The sequence below is a fragment of the Mya arenaria genome, chromosome 11, assembly GCF_026914265.1.
Source record: "Mya arenaria isolate MELC-2E11 chromosome 11, ASM2691426v1".
Taxonomy (NCBI): domain Eukaryota; kingdom Metazoa; phylum Mollusca; class Bivalvia; order Myida; family Myidae; genus Mya; species Mya arenaria.
Window position 1 is genome coordinate 9839217 of NC_069132.1, and position 17993 is coordinate 9857209.

General features: G+C 35.1%; 1 protein-coding gene across 1 annotated transcript in view; it reads right to left on the reverse strand.

Annotated features, from left to right (window-relative positions):
• Positions 1-15254, reverse strand: part of LOC128208088 (uncharacterized) — a 31588-nt gene extending 16334 nt beyond the window's left edge. The window contains exons 1-9 of the mRNA XM_052911436.1: positions 14953-15254; positions 11565-11603; positions 10569-10811; positions 7838-7876; positions 7103-7330; positions 5403-5447; positions 4414-4641; positions 3921-4046; positions 3375-3449 (exon numbers count right to left, since the gene is read on the reverse strand). Coding sequence (XP_052767396.1) covers positions 3375-3449; positions 3921-4046; positions 4414-4641; positions 5403-5447; positions 7103-7330; positions 7838-7876; positions 10569-10811; positions 11565-11603; positions 14953-15129 — 1200 coding nt within the window. The 5' untranslated portion in view covers positions 15130-15254. The remainder of the gene's footprint in view (positions 1-3374; positions 3450-3920; positions 4047-4413; positions 4642-5402; positions 5448-7102; positions 7331-7837; positions 7877-10568; positions 10812-11564; positions 11604-14952) is intronic.
• Between the last annotated feature and the right edge of the window lie 2739 nt (positions 15255-17993).

Consider the following 17993-nt stretch of genomic DNA (forward strand, 5'->3'; position numbering starts at 1 on the left):
ATGGACCATTTTTTGCCAATTTATTTTAAAATCGCTTTATGCATGGCAAAGTTACAGTTCAGAAAAAACAAATTTAAAGGAATTTTGACGAATGATTCTGAAGTGAGTGACCTTTGACCCACATATAATGGCTTTGCTGTGACACATTGTCTAGTCATGGGGAACACATTATGCCATGTTATTTTAAAATCACCCAATGCATGACTGAGTGGTCTTGTACCTGACATACTGTCTTTGCCTAAAGTAATTTTAAAATCCCTCTATGCATGGTCACAGTCTGCAAACTCATTTTTTACTTATCCCAATCTAATAGCCAAATTTTCATAAATTTTGCTATGTAAACCTTTTGTGCATTTATCTCGCTTTCATACAATGTTTTCATCACAAGATATTATTAGCACAGAGGCCTACATATCACTAAAACTCTGACAGACATTGAACATGTATAATGAATGGTGACCAATTATCTTCTTAAGTAACTCTTGCAGAAACAATTCAATTATCAACCAATATGACCTTATAGACTACACTGTAGTAGCAATACTTTACTGGCAATATTATTATAACTTCTTCATTATTCATGAATGCGTTATATTGCAAACAACACAGTCCTTATGTTGCTTTGAATATTTTCTACATTCAAGTATGCTCTATTGTACATTCACCTGCAGCTTTCAGCGACCATATACACTCATACAGTTTCTACATTTGCCTTATTTGTACAGCCAAGTCATGCATTGTACAATCAGAATCATGTGAAACCACATATGGTCATAAATTATCTTCCTCTTTCGAGCGAAGATAAGAATGGCATACATGTGTATACTCTCATAGTACACCTCTTTATAACCTACTTTAATAGTTACAAACCATTAAGTTTTGTAAAACTTTAGTGTCGATGGTTAATATAAAGTTAATATGAGCTGCATTACGTGATTTGTGGCCTTAAGACAATTGTTAAAAAGGAAATAATCATTAATAAAACATCCAAAAATAATCAATTTTTCATCATTTCTTTCTTTAACATCGTGATTTGCATATTACCAATTCTTTTGTAAGATTATTGAAAATCACTTAACTCATATTTCTATATCATTCATAGCTGTCTTTCCATCTAATTATGACTGCATTTATTCTGCATTTATAGTGTCTATTTCAAACAGCCTGATTTTTTTTGAAAAATTTAATTGTTTATGTTTTTGATTATAGAGACATTTATTACAGCTCGTGATTTTTTGTTTATGAATAAAACATGGAAATTTTATTGATTCAATGACAATCTCAAATAGGCCCAAAAAGAAAAACTTATAAATGTCAGATGATAGTTCCAATGCTCTGGTCGACCAAATTAGAGAAGGAACCAGTGTTTAATGATTGTTTTTTTTATCTGTGTTTGTGTAATCAATAAACATGATTTAAATAATATTGACACAAATAAATCTTTTTTTTATTATCAATAGTAAGTTTTCTGTTTTCATGACAGAAATATATTACAGGACCGATTCAATTGCGGATGTTAACATTAGACACAATTCTGACTCAAATGTGTTCGGTTTGCTGCTATATTTTTTGTATTTCGGATGTGTCATATGTTAGCTCTAACTTTTTACCTAGATCCCGATGACTTCAACATAACGAGTTTCGCCACATTTTAGTACATCAACATCTTCAAGCAAAACAAATCAAAACAGTAGAACCTTGAATATACATAGCAAAAGAAGTCTTCGTGAAGAAGGAAATATACAGTTTATTTTGTAAAATAAACATGCAATTGTGCAGGAACAAAACAAGCATAAAAATTCATGCATTAAAAAGTCATCACATGTTAGGCATGTTAGGTTGATGGTTAGTAGTCAGAAGAGTTAGTAGTATGAAGGTGAATGTCATTCTGGTGTGACGGTCAATGTGGGAGTGAAGGTCATAGCCTGCTTGTTGGACCTGCACAGTGGTCTGCCCTCTAGTGTATCTGGTAGAGACATAGCATGCACAATACATCAAATCACTCTACACTTCAGGAACTATATTCTAATCGGAGGTTATATGAACTTAACGTTTCTGAATGCTTTTGTATCTATTGACATGAAGCCATATCACCCTTCACTGAAAAACATATGGAGAGAACAACTAGTCATGTACTTTCCCTGGACAGACAAATGCACTATGACTTGGAATTCAATGTATTCTTTTGTTGAACAGAGTAGGTAATTATCAAGGCTTAATCTGTTTTAGTGTTATGTCAATTGATTGTGTATTAGAAGAAACTCTTCAATGTCATTGTTCTTTATTCATTCATTATTCATATTTTATTAATTGGTCTTGTACAAGTTCATACCTCCATGTTCATCTTCTTAATAGCTTATACAGACTTTTACTCAGGACATCTATAATTATTACCTTTCAAGCACATATACTCCAGAATTATTATTTTCTGGTTGTTTAAAGGTGGAGATGCTACAATTGACATAAGCAATGATAGAGGGGCTACACTTGACATACACATTGATAGGAGGGGTTATAGCCTTCACAAACCAAAGCTTTACTCAAGCAGTTTGTAAATAATATTTTGAAATAAAACATCTATCTACATGCTCAATTTTTTCTTTATTAGTATGAGATTTTAAAGATGCACACTAACTCCGAATAAGATTTACCACAATTGTTTCCATATACCAAAAAAGATGAATAAATGTAGAAAACAATGGTTTTTATGAAGGATACCGAGTTTAATTTGAAAGAAAGGTGCAGAAAACACGGTATTTCTACCTTATGAGACAATAGTAGATCGCTGTAAATCTTTTAGCATTCACCAATCATTTAATATTTTTGCGTTTTCAGCTATTAAATACACGGTTACAATCTTGCTTTCAGTAATTAATATTTTCCATGAATGCATTATTTTGGAAGTAGTTAAAGGTTTATCACTCAAATTTTTTGTTATACATGTGTATGTATTGATTTTGAATAAGAGTGTCACTTTAAGAAGGGAGTGGAAGGGGTGGATCTGTGTTCATGTTCTTTTATATTCTAGACATTGAAAATATGAATTTTCATACAAACTTTTCAGATATCTCTTTGACAGCTAAATATTTTAACACTATATTCCAATCATGTATTCAAAATACAGGACTCTACCAGTTTGCCCTTGTGATTGAAAGCACAAACACACACACCACAAATCGTGAAAACATATGGAAGCACATGTGGACGTGTATCAGGGATATGTGGGGGATGTGTATCAGGGATATGTGGATGTGTATCAGGGATATGTGGATGTGTATCAGGGATATGTGGATGTGGGATATGGGATACACATGCAGGAAAATGTGGATAAATGTCGCTATGCTGTTGTTCACTAGTCTCAACAGTACACTTACCATCTCTGGTGGAGTAATAAAGTTGAGAGCTGGGTTATTCCAGGCCTGGTACCCACAAACAGCATGCCAAGTAGACTGAAATATCATCATTAAAACATATTATTTTGTGTAACTTCATGATGTGTTGTCAGCCATCAAGTTTAGTATTTGAATCAACAAGTACAAATCAGATATTTCTATTTGGCTTTGAAAAGACTGCACATGTAATACATGACTTCTGAAAGAGCCATGACAATGTGATTCCGTACGCTATTGTTCAGCCTTTGTGCTTTTGCCAATGTTTAACCACTGTGTTGTGAACATGCTACTAACCTTGACATTAATACTTGAAATCTTCTCTCAAAAAATCACAATAGTACTTATATCAATGTTTCCTTTAAATAGCATGATTCTTCATTAATGAATAATGCGATCAATGTAAACATCAAACACACATGTGTCTTTTAAACCAAAGAGGCTTTACTTTGTGACCATACTTCTAAGTGTACCAAAATAAAGGTAAAACCATTTACCAACTATGATTACAAGTGAGTTGAGTATACATACTTGGGCCAACATGTTTGCGGCCTGCATTGGGCAGTCAGCAAGAAGTTTGCCCACGCTGTCAGCATTGTTCATACATGTTGACATTACAGCTGTCACAGTGATGTCATATTTCATACCAGAAACCACCTATAAAAAATATATATACGTGTTAAATCTTAGCCTAATTACACTGTACATGTTTATGTATGTTTTTAGTTTTAATTTAATTAAATTTTAATTACTTTCTTGAACTAATAATAGTTCATACAGTTGTTGAAAAATCTCTAAAATAATATAAGGATACAGTGATATTCAATCAACACAATTTGTCAACGCTAAAACTGCAGATGTTGTAGACCTTAAAAACAATTAACAGTGCACTAAATGAAAATAACTAATCACTATTAACATGAAATGAGGCTGATGTTGTTTTCTTGTACACTGTGTGTATGTGTTTTTATCATTATGGCACTTCTAAAAAGTGAACAAAAGCTACAAAAAACACTGTTCCAACCTGGTACTTGGCATGTACATTGCTTTCCACCATACGGTACATGCTATTTGACTGAGAATTAATTCCTTCAACAGTGGCCTTAATACATTCCTGGTACCCAGCGAGGTTTGTGTCTGTGACCGGATGCCAACCTCCTAGCTGGCGGACTTTGTGAGCTGTGCAGGTGTCTGTGTGCACGGTGTATACACCTGTCCATGATTGAACATACAGCTGCAGGTGGCAGTTATGCTGGAAGTGATCAACATTCAAATGTAGATTCTTAAAAAATATTAAGGGATTCAACTGACAATAGGTCACTTTCTCATGTATTTTTGTCATTTGAATGCCTGTTAAGAGTAAAAAAAATAATAGGTAAAGTTTCAACAGAATAATTTTATGACATCGAAAAAGAATAACTGAAAAAATTCCTCTTCACTAGTAATCCAGCTGAACATAGAACAAAAAAATCATTTAAATGTATTTTCAATGTATAATGGGGCATTTATTTTACTTATTCTTATCAGCAAGCAAAACTATTTCATTTGATACCATTATGTGGTCACCAGGAATCAATATTTAATGTTGCAGTTAATGGAACCATCAGATTCATTAGATTATTTGTGGATTGAATACCTTAACTTATGTCCTTCGCAGATTAATTCAGCAGATTCATATACACAGATTTGAAATTTATTTATTTTATTTTTTTTATAAGTTTGGCTATTTGGTCTTTCTTTGACATTCATATGCTATCAAAATGGAGTGCTTAACTTATAAATAATAAAAACTATCAATTGCCGTATAAATGCATCCAAAAATTACCCCAGGAGCAAATTTTAAAGCAAGGGTATAATTGCTGCTGGTGGAGTTTCGGTATTTAAATGCAAAATGAGATGAAAATTTCTTTGATAAGTTGATACTTTCTAGTACCTTTAAAACAATTGCAAATTTAAATGATGAAGTTCTTAATTGTTAGACGTGCCTCACATTTAACTAATACTAATACTTACCCCAGCACAGTTCAGATGGTACTTGTAGTTCATGCCAGAAACAACCTAGAATAGAAAATAATGATCTCATGCCTCCGCCGATGATTTCACCAGACAGATTCACATTAAATCACTTAAAGAGTATTTTTTTGCTGAAACTCTTTTGTGCGTAGTGAAAATAAATGCGTTTGGATATGTGATAATTTGTGGTTGTCATGGATATGCGCGCAGTGATTCATATTATGTTAATAGTCAAATCGGTCTTTAAATAGAGGAGAGTGCAGCATTATTTCTTGAATGGTGCGTGAAAACTTTTTTATGGTGCCATTTAAAGCAAGAAATAATTATTTAGCATTCTAAATATTGCCAAAAGACAAGGTTTCCATTATGCTACAGACGACAGTCTTCAACAAGGGAGGTAATTGTGTGATGATAATAAAAAAAAGTTCCATACGGGTACTTGTTTATCTTTGCCTGTGGGCAAGATTATAAGTATCTTCCATGGCCGAGAGTGTAAGATAGGTTCATTCCGACCTGAGCGTAGGTAAACCTTGTTTCCGCAAAACACCCTGCACGAGGGTTGGGATGAACATATCTTACACGAGCGGCTATGGTAGATGCTTTTTCTCCCACCTCAGTGAAACAAAATTAGGTAAAAATGTATTTTTTGCTGGAACTCTTTTGTGCTAAGTGAAAATAATTGCGTACGGATATGCGATAATTCGTGGTTGTCATGGATATTCGCGCAGTGATTCAGAGTATGTAAATGGTCTGATCGGTCTTTAAATAGTTCTAAGAAGAGTGAAACATTATTTCTTGAAAGGTGCATGAAAACTTTTTTCTGGTGACATTTGAAGCGAGAAATAATTAACTAGCGTTCTAAATATTGCCACAAGACAAGGTTTCCATGATGCGCTACAGACGACAGTCTTCAACAAGGGAGGCAATTACAATTAGTGATCATTAAAAGCAGTTCCATACGGGCATTTTATCTTCGCCCGTGGGCAAGATAAGAATTTCTAGCATGGTTAAATTAATGGATCTACTTATCTGAGGTGGGAGAAAAGAATTTCTAGCATGGTTCAATTTTTGGATCTACTTATCTGAGGTGGGAGAAAAAGGCATCTGGACAGAATTTCCCACTGAACACTAAGTATGTGAGCATTTATTTTTGGTCTTCTAAACAATAAGTCGGCGAAAAAGAACTTGTCTTATTATTTCAGCTAACAATCAATTATTATGATTTAACCAATTTTTATTTCCATGTATTAAACATGTAAAAGGACAAGTAGGAGGGCCATTAAAAAATGTAGACACTGTAATTAAAACACTAAGTACATGTAACAATCATATTCATTCATATCACAGAAATTGAAGTTTTTTTTCTTTTTATGTGCAAAACTTCATTTCGGTTCATTGATTTTCCTTAATGTAGACAAAGTGTTGTTCTATTTTGAAATAGGTGTAGTAGAGCAAGACAGTGTAACAGAATGTCATCAGATGACATTGTTTTCATATGCAGTTAATTGTTTCTTTAAAGGAAAATCTTAGTTTATATCCTAACCAAGTATTATGAGAAGACATCAAAATTCTGATAAAGAAATTACAAATAGCTTTACTGTCCGTAAAATTTGAACAAATAACCTATGTACAATCTGTTTTATATAAGTTATATGAAATAAACATGTATTCGACTAACAAATGTAAAAACAGCTCTTAACCTGGGAATCTACAGAAATAATCTTGCAGGTCTGGAAATCACCAAGGAGACCTTTGGTGTTGAAATTAGCCAGGAGGTCAGCATATTGCTGTTCAGTAGCGTCTTGACTGGTCCAGCCACCCCCAAGTTGGCGTTTCGGGGCTGAGGCCAGGTGGCAGGTGTCGGTTGACACCTCGAAAGTGTCTGTCCATGACTGCTCGAACAATGACAAGTGGCACACATTGGATCCCTGTAGAAAAGATATAATAGATACCAGCAGGTTAAGGCTCTGGGTTCTGGAAAATTTAAAAATATGATGAACCTGTAATTAGGCTGTGATTGGTCAATGACATTTTAGTAAGATATTCAAGCATCCTTGTTTGACAGATTTAACAAACTTCAGAAAAAATACACAAATTTGGACTGTCTTGAGGTGTTCATAAGGGGAGTTTTCTTGAATGTCTTGAGGTGTTCGTTATAAGAGGAGTTTTCTTGAATGTCTAAAGGTGTTCGGTATAAGGGGAGTTTTCTGATATGTCTCAAGCTGTTCTTTAAAAGGAGACTTTACTGAACTGTAACATATTTTCTTTATTAGGGGAGTTTAATGGAATGTCTGGTTGTTTTTCATAAGGGGATTTTACTGGAATGTCTTCAAGTATTTGTTACAAGGGGAGTTTACTGTGAAATATCTAGCTACACATATTGTACACTGTTTCAATAAAATCTATAAAAAAAGGTTTATAAATAAGTAGCTTACCATCTGGATTGTGTACTTGTAGATCACACCAGCAACAACCTATGAAAAAGATTAACATAAAAATATAAAATCCATGTACCAGTAACTGAAATTAACATCAATACAAAACATCAATACAAATACAATACAAAACATCAATACAAATACAATGCAAAACATCAATAATACATGTATGTCAAACCAAACCAAGTTGTGTTTTTTTTCAGCAAATTACTTTTTAACATTAAACGGTTTGGAAAAAGCATTTTCATAATTTGATATTTATATATATCAATAAATTTAATGCTCCATATTTGTTATTTTGTTATTTTCAACTCTTTAAACATTCTCTATAAATTGTAACCTTTTTTGAACTGGGAGGTTACATTGTAAATGTCAAGTTTGAGAATAAACATGTAAAATGTGAAAGAAATGACAGTTGCACAACAGCCCATGCTTATGCACCAGTCAATTGTAACCAAGGCCCCACCAGGTCCGGGGGTATACCGGGGATAGCCATGGAAATGGGCTGTGTTTTTACCTTCCATGTGGTCCTGCAGTGCCGGGTGAATGCGGTGGTTTTGTTTTTGCGCCAAAAATAGCGGGGAATAGTTCTTACCTATGGTCCCTGGGGTGCGTGGGCATTTGGCTGGAATTTAACAAGCAGTTCATCCCCGCAGGGCGGGGATTTTACCCGGGCTCGCTATTCCCCAGACCTGGGGGAGCCGTGGTTACAATTGACTGGTGCATTACCAACAATACTTTGGAGAAACATGTCACACAAGGTTTTTCAGATTTTTTTTTAACTAATTCAAGGGCGATAACACTTTGTAAATTGTGAATCAAATGGCAGGTGCACAACACCCAACGCTGACCAACATTCCTAGTATGAAGTTTCATGAGTTTGTAGGTACATGTATGTATACATGTACAATTCTTTAAATGCAACATGTGACACAATTCTATCAGACCAGGTGCTACATTTAATCACGATTTTCAGATCATACTTAACTGTTGAATGGGCCATAAATCTTGTTAGACCAAGTGAAATGTCAAAGAAATGGCTGGTGTACAACAGCCTATGCAACACTTTTGGTGCTACATGCAACAAAAGATATCATATTTTGGTACATCAACACAATAGTTTTGATACATGACATGACTGGATGTGGTGTGACAAACTGGTCTCCTACATAGCTCCAAGATAGATATGTCTAGGGATATAAAGATGTAAAACAACTTTTTTTATATAACAAATCCTAAAGATTTATTCCTCTATTCATGTTAATGTACCATCATATTTTAGGCATGTTTTAAAGTGGACCGAGTGCTACAGAAGATGGAGAGGGCCCTGAGTACTAAGGATGAAAAGGGCACATTAAACCAAGATAGGAGGAACTAGAACATTATGATATTATGTTTATTTGAAGTAAAATTAGGTTTTAACTGCCAAATATGTAAAGTTTGTATATATTTATACTACTTCATAATTATATTAATCAAAATCACTTTGATTATCTTGAGCATATAATTCAATGAAGGCAGGCTTTCTGGTGTCCATGAGAATGGTAGGGTGCTATCAAAAAAGTACAGAGTGCAGCACCCTTCCATAACCCATTCCTTCATAGATACGCATTTATTGGCCTCTGCGACCAGTGTAGATTCAGACCAGCGGGCTCATCCATGCCGTCTGATCAGGATCTCCACTGAACACTATTAGATTCTAGAATGATTTCCTGACATAAAGCGAACAGGGGAGTTCCTGACCAGACTGCACGGATGTGCCGTCTGGTCTGGACCTGCGCTGGTCGCAGTCGTTTTTCGACATCTTTCCATCAGGGAATGTGATAACTCTTAAGCTAATACCCTACAGCACATACATCAAGTTTTCAATTTGGCCACTAGACGTTTGAGCAAGGCACAACGCCTCGTTGCCTTTTTGACTGCCGTAAATGTGCTGTGCTGCCCTTTCGTATTGTCATTGTCAATTGACAGCTTCTTGTGTATTCGTGTAATAACCAGTCGACATGGGTTTTCATATAATAGCTGGGTCTGTGTCAGCCAATTATTGGAACATCAGCAATAGGCAGAGCTAAGTCAGCCAATCAGAATGTACATTGAGAACACCCTCAAATGATAATTGCGATAGAAAAGGAAATGATAAAAAAAGTTGTAAACACTGATAAACCATATAGAAAACCATTTATAGTTGTATTGTACAAACCAGGTACGCCATTTTAAACATTGTTGCTTTTGAAGCAGATGGTCATCAAAAGTATTTGTAAACATTGGCAAGGTGACGCTAAGAAAATCAAATACATCACTAAGTGACAAATGTTTGATAAATTATTTGTGAAATCTTCATGAAAACAGTCTGTTTTGAGCCACAGAACTATTTTTTATGCTTTATGTAATGTCCACAAAACTATTGTTATGCTTTATATAATGTTAACAAGCAGTTTGTTCCTTATGATAATCATACCCCTCAATATAACCACAAGCATTGAATATTCAGTTTAAACACATGGTGCGACCTTGACAAGGTGGGAAACTGGGGCATACACATCTTCTCATTAAGGTTCACATTTATTAAGTTATTTCAACATCAAGTACGATAAATTTACAGGTCTGACACAGCCAATTAACTAATAATGAGCAAACTAACTAACTCACCAATTATTATAGTAATACCAACAATGACTCTTATATCACATGATAGCATTATAAGCATAATAACTGTGACGCGACTAACCTGAGACTGGACCTTTGTGATGAGGAGGCCGTTCATTGAGGCCTGGTTCAAAAGGCCCTTATCAGTGAAGTTGAAGAGCAAGTCTGTGTACATCGGGTCTGTGGGGTCCTGATCCATATTACCACCTGGCATGGCATGGGTCTGGTCTAGTTGCCTAGCAGGCACGGCACAAATGTGACCATTCACTGTGTATGTATTATCCCATAATTTCACATAATACTTCAGGGTGCAAATATTGTCGCCCTGTGAAATGAAAAATAAAATAAAATAAATATCCTTATACCGAGATAACCTGTAAACATCCAATTTTTGGTATATGTAGCCTTTGATGTTTAAGGAATAACATTCAATAAACAATGCTTGTAACTCTACAAATGACATATCTTAATAAATAAAATAGGTAAAAAAGTCAGACATTAATCTGATGTTTTCTAGTCTACCATACTTGCTTTGTTTGGTTTCAATCAAGTAAGTTAAGACTGTTCAATATCAATAACACCATTCAGTATCATATTCACATTTTCTGTCTGACAAAACATAAATTGGGCAGACCTTTTTATCACAACCCTTTTAATTAAGTGATTACACCAGGATTTGGAAAGCAGCCCTTTTTGTGGAGACATAAACGCATGCTATACAAGAATTAAAACAATGCTGATTAAGTGATTGTTAAGACACTTGTGGAAAAAATGTATTCAACTTAAAAAAAATGTTTACCAAGGCTGATTTGTTTTGAGCTTCAATTGTCACATGAGAAATAAATAAACACATAAATATACATTTCTGACATTGTACTATGTAAATCATGTTACTCGGATGTCTTCATAGTTAAGAAAAAGTGCAATTAAAAATTAACTATTATGCAGTGCACAGAAATATCAAAATAATAATATATGTCATTATATGGCGTAATGTTTATACAGGCACTAAGGTAATGCTGGTAATTTCTCAATTACAGACATGACAGATTGTATAAAACATATTGATCACACTTACATCCTTGTACTTGATAATGTAGTTCATCCCAGAAACAACCTGAAATATAGCAATTATGAGAGTATTTCTATCCAAACTTATAGTACAAAACCCATAAAATATTAATCATTAATTCAAAAACATTTGACTCCAACAACAGCGGTGATTGTCTACTTGCACCCTTTGTCAATGAATTTTGCAAATAAAACCAAATTATCTAGTGTCAACAAGGGACATAATTCACAATACCCGAAGTTCGATGATGCAGGTATACATTTGAAGGTCTCGGCACCTACGTCAATCTTGAGCCTTACTTAATGCTCATTCAAATACATAGAAGGGGGTATCTGCATGTGGGTATATTTATAAAGCCGCCCTTTACCATTTCATTATGGAGCTAGCTTTTATCGCTACCCAACCTCTAGAAAGGAAGGCATAACAAAACAATAGTTATTAAATACATGTAACATATTATGAATTAACTTAAAACATATTGAAATATCATAGCACAATGGAATGCTCACACTGTTTTGCTGTGTAAGTAAATGGTAAGGGGTTTAAGTGAGAAGGTTATTACATGAGAAGCTTTTATTAGGGTTTGTACTGAAGTTGCACCAATTCTAATGCATTTTGATGAACCAGAGGAAATAGTACATGTATAGCACTGCATATTAATATTATTATTTTTTATATTGCCAGATCATGCCATAATTAAAAGACAAAATATAGCTTCTTTCTAACTTTGTCAAGCAAATGTTGATCAAAAAGGCCCGCTTCCAAAAAAACAGTTCCAGAAAGGCCTACTTACAAAAAAGCCCAGTCCAAATAAATTATGTTCACTATAAATGTTGCTATTTTAAAAAAGATCGAATTTAAAATGTATTTCTGTGGAAAAATAAAGTGATGAACTAATAAGACTATATAAGAAAAATGTACAATAAGTATGGTGAAACACATTGAAAATAGGGATAGTGGGACATTCACAGTTACTTTTTTTACATGACACTGACTAAGTGTAAATAAGCTAAGATATGTATTTTGTTTACAACGAAAAAGTTTAAACATCTTTTAATTTCATTGTTGTTTAAATCACTGCTGGGAATCCTGACCAGTTTTAACTATAAAGTATCAGGGATCGAAAACTGATTAATGATCGATTAATCATCAAATATTTTAATGATTAGGGCTTTATTTGCCATGGTTTTCTGGTAATGGGCTGAATTGAAATGACACCATCCTAGCTTCAATATCACCATCCCAGCCTATAAGACATGCATAATTTCTGCCCACCCATTCATCAAACAAATAATGAACAAGCTTGAACCTTTACACTACTGTTTGGTGTAAATAATGCCATCAGACTTTTACAAAAAGCCCTACTATATAAAAATCCAGAATTTGAGCAAGGCCTTACAAAAAATACTTTTGCTTCGAGCTATCCGATCCTACCTACAAGATAAGTGCTGACCCTACTGTTCTTATAATCAGTTGGTAAAGGAATAATAAGAAAAGCCTACCTACCCTATCCAGTTTGAAAAGGATGTAACCATAACCAAATCATATTTTTTATGGCACATGCCCTGATATTGAGAACAGGGGGGTTTTGAAAAATATTGAAATTGTATTTAGAGAAGTATTTTATGTTTGAAATAGATAATTACTTATTATCTATTTCAAACACAAAATACTTCTCTAAATACAATTTCAATATCTTTGCACTTACATGGTAAAATATGAATATAAACCATTATAAGGGTTTATTTTCATATTTTACCATGTAAGTGCAAATGTATTTTGCACAAAACAAGCTTTAATTGCATTAAAACACAGGATCATTTACTTTTCCAATAAAACGAAGCTTGACTGACACAGACAACAATTATGCCAATCATAACAACTCGGCCATCTCCGGCAAGCTTTGAGATGGACCTCGTAAATACAATTGTAACAACTCGGCCATCTCCGAGGTGTTCCGATTGTTGTAAAACAGTGAACCGCAGCCTTGCAGGTGCCCTTCATGTATATATATCGTTATGTTTTGACTGTATGAAATGAAAAAAACACATCAAACTCATAATGTGTCATTGGATATTTATTTTTTGTGTACGGAACTAATATAAAATAACATTATCTGGTAATATTTCTTGTTTTTATGATATTTCATTGACGAAATATGATTGAACCTGGAATCCTGATCGAATAACTACCCACTTATGGTACAAAACACTTTGTATGTGAAGGATTTGCCATATCAAAAATCGTAAAAAAATCCGTCTTGTACAATTATTTGGATGACAGTACACTCAACGAGTTAGACCCACTTTCCGTTTCCCTCTGCGGATTTTTGCTATCGCGGCCAACACAATGATTTTATCGACTGTCCGCGTTCCTCGAGTTTGAATTTAAGGAGGGTGATCAGTCGACCAAAAAATAACGAACTCGGCGTTCCTCGGAGGGGTTAACTCCGCGAAACTCTGCGGACACTTGATAAGAATCTATGCTAAAGTTCTTTTATTTTAATTTTTATTAAAATTTTCAACCGATTACGATGGCTCCAGTAAATTGCTATTATTCTTTTTCCTCTACCCATTTTGCATGAAGTTAGCTTACCACAAGAATGCATTCGTATTTCACTAGTTGCACATGCATCTTATAAGCGTGTTTTGCTAATGACTGATAAACACATTTTATCCGAAAAATTCTAGGTTACACATTTTCGGAAAATCCGGAGGTCAAACATGTGTTCAAAATTCACAGCGCATGGGTTTGAAAGCCTTCTTGCCTCATTTTCTGTGGAAAATTCAATAAACGTCATAGCTATTTTTAACCATCAATAATAAATAGTATATTCTACATTGTATTGATCACGCGCTTAACGTCAGAGGTCATGGTTCAGAATCGTGTAAATAGTCCGCTGCTTTGTGATGCAATAAAATTAGTGCAATACTTTAATGAATCAATGTTTATTATTCAAGACAATATTCAATTGGCGTTTACGGACATAAATACAAATTAAACGTTGGTACATGTAAGAATCTTTTACGTTTAACAATGTACATAAGCATAAAAATAAATAACTTCTAAACAAGAATGATTTCTTGCTTATATAATTAGACTGGAGTTCCGCCGCGGGATCATAAAATCGGACAATTCTCAACGCTATCGTTCATATTAAACTGGGCCGTAAGCCAGCCACTCGGAGGAACTCGGGGGGGATTTTAGCGAGGGCAACAGTTTTACCCTCAGAGGAAATCCGCGATCATCAACTCTATCCCTCAGAGTGAGCCAGGAAAGTGGGTCTAACTCGTCGAGTGTAATGTACCTGCAAGGATTACTTTATTTCAACCACTAACACACACAGAAAATCTCAGCTTGAACTGATAATGATATTCTCTAAACAAATTTATACCTGCGTGTACACAGACACAATCTGCGGACAGCCATTCTCGAAAGAAAGAGAGTTGACATGTCTACTCAGAGTTGCCAAACTTTCACACCATTGCTGATCGGTTGGATCTTGCTTCATGTAACCCCCTACACATAGTCCAACAGCAAAGACACTCGATAACACAATAAATAAACGCATGATACTTCCTTCTCACAGTCACGTTAACGAAAGTCGAAATGAAATCTTAAGATAAGAATCCTTGGTTTTATTATTTTCCGTCCATGTTTTCACAACTACGCCATCTGGTTTTTCAACAAAAAATTGACAGGGGACGCCATCGTTACATCAATTATTTAGTTATAACGGCACATAATATACTGTATCATGTGATATATGAAATAGAAGACACTGCGGTGGGGTGGGGTGGGGTAGTCAGGGGGGGGGGTATGCGAGGTAATGACAGTTTAAAGCATCTGTGTCACTAAGGATTAAATAATTAGAAGACAAAATAAAAGGGAGTATAACTATGAAAGAGTGTGATATAATGTCTGATAAATTCCCGAGGTTAACAAGATGCTTTCATAAAAAGAAATGTTTGGGAAATACTAACGAACTTTCAAACTGGATCACTTACTCTCCGAATAGCGCATAACAAACAGTACCTGAGCAGTTGCCGGAATGGACTGGAGAAACAACTAGAGAAATACTGAACATTTTCAAATGAAATTTCACATACAGAAAAAATAAATGTGATACAAGTACATACAGTATGCGTTGTATGCGTTTTAGTCGGTCGATGTTACATTTTAGGTCGGGATACCAAACGACGCTTCCTAACTTAGTCTAGTTTAGCACGGACTAAAGGCAAGAAGGCGGATTTTCTGCAAGGCATGGGGCAGTAGCGAAGGTTGCGGCGGAGAAATTCCAGGGTTTAGATTGCTTTCTTGCATATGTTGATTTAGGTTTTCCATTTAGGGTCTTAAGAGATGGTTATTTCAAGGTAGTGATTGTTTGTGTCAAGCTCCTTATGCTGGTTGACGATCTTGTCAAATCCCTCCAGAACAAAAAGCTGATTTAATTTTGCTTGACTTCAGAAAGGCCTTCGACAAATCAGTCACGAGAGACTTGCCTTCAAACTGTATGGCTATATGGTACCAGAGGCTCTGCTTTAAAATGTATCAACGAGTTTCTTGATAACCGACATCAGACTGTTGTTGTCAACGGGTCTTCATCAGAACCCAAACCATCTTAAGGTCAAGTCGTTCACATAAAAAAGGCCAAAAACAAACAATTCCAACACAGTACCTTCTTTACCGTTGCTTACTAGAATCTGCATCTTCAGCAAAATACTGATCTGGGTGTTAACCTGTCCTCAGATCTATCGTGGGACACACGCATAAATTGAATGTCTAAGAAGGCAAAAAGCACATTGGGCTGTCTGAGGTGAAACATTAACACACACTCTGAACCAGTGAAACATCTACCTACAAAGTTCTTGTCCGTCCTCAGCTTGAATATTGCTCCACAGTTTGGTGTCCTTTCACTGGTACCCACGTATACCAACCTGAATCCGTCTAACGTAGGGCTGCTACAAGGGCTAAACATGACTATGGACAAATATCAAGTGTAACAGACATTATGCAGTCTCTACAGTGGCGTAGGTTTAATCATAGAAAAATAGATAACAAGCTCTCTCTTTTACAAAATGACACATAACATTATAGCCATCCCAATCTCTGGCTACCTTGACAATACCACCTCTACGTTATCCTCTCTCAGATTAGTATTTCGCCACACCGACTTTTACAAATTCTTCTTCTTCCCAAGAACTATCTTCCATTGGAACAACCTCCCACCCCACATAGTGGCCTGCCCTACCCTTGATCAGTTCAATCAAGTTGTTTGTCAGATTGAACATGACTCGCCAATTAGAGTTGTCAAACTTCTTTAACGTTTATAACCTCATCAGATATATAGATAGATAACACGCAAGTCAGTGATACAGGTGGGAACTCTTTTGTGGTATCGCCTTATTCTGCTGTATACTGGTGCTTTTTCCCAATGCTAATTGATGGCATATCACCAGGGATTCGTTTGTTGGTTCGTGGAATATGTCCTCCATAGTCTTTCGTGAACACTGAATAGAACTGTTCTACGAGAATCTCTGTATTCGCCTTGCAATCAGTGACGATATTTCCTTGCCTACGAAGAGGTGCGATGCCGGTAAAGAGGTATATGGTTTCGTGAACCATTTGTTTATGTGAAGGCCTTCATTTACGATATTGTTAATGTGTTCCCATTCTTCCTATGTTCTTTTTACATTCTTATTAGAAGTGTCTATACGGTGCTCAGGTATAGGATTTCTTTGCTTTACTGTAATTTCGGGCTTTTTTCTTTGGTAGTTTCTTGATTTCCTTTGTGATCAAATATGCGTTTGATGTCTATAATAATTCATCTTGTGAGGCATATGAGAATCATTGCTTAAGTTGAAGTTTGCCTTTAAATGTGATCCATAAGGTATGGGTCTATACTGCTTTATTTTTTTTGGCGATTTTTTTTATCTTCTGACAATTCTATAAAGTCATTTCTAAGTTCTTCAAAATTGGCTTTGGGGAGTGAGTAGCTTTTACGAGGCTTCTGTTTTGTGTAGTAGGGTTTGGTGTCGGTGTCAACGACTACAATATCATGGTCAAAAATACCCGGCGTGTTGCTAGTTAGTTTTATAAGGGGTTGGTTCGATGTGAAGACCAGATGTAAGATGTTGTTTTACCTGGTTGGTTTTGCTATCACCTGCGTGAGATTCAAGTCGGTTGTAAGCTCTAATAGGGCTTCTGGCATATCTCTGCCCTGTCAAAACACGCTGCAGATCATTATTTTAAAAAATTGATTGACATTTCAACTAATTGAGTATTTTTTAACTGACGGAGTATATTTTAAAGAAATGCTTTACATTAAAACAACACCTCCACTGAAAAGAAATATTGCAAATTAGTCTCAATTCCTTTCAATTCAATTCAATTCAATACAATATAATAACTTTGTTGTTCTTCTATAACGTGAGG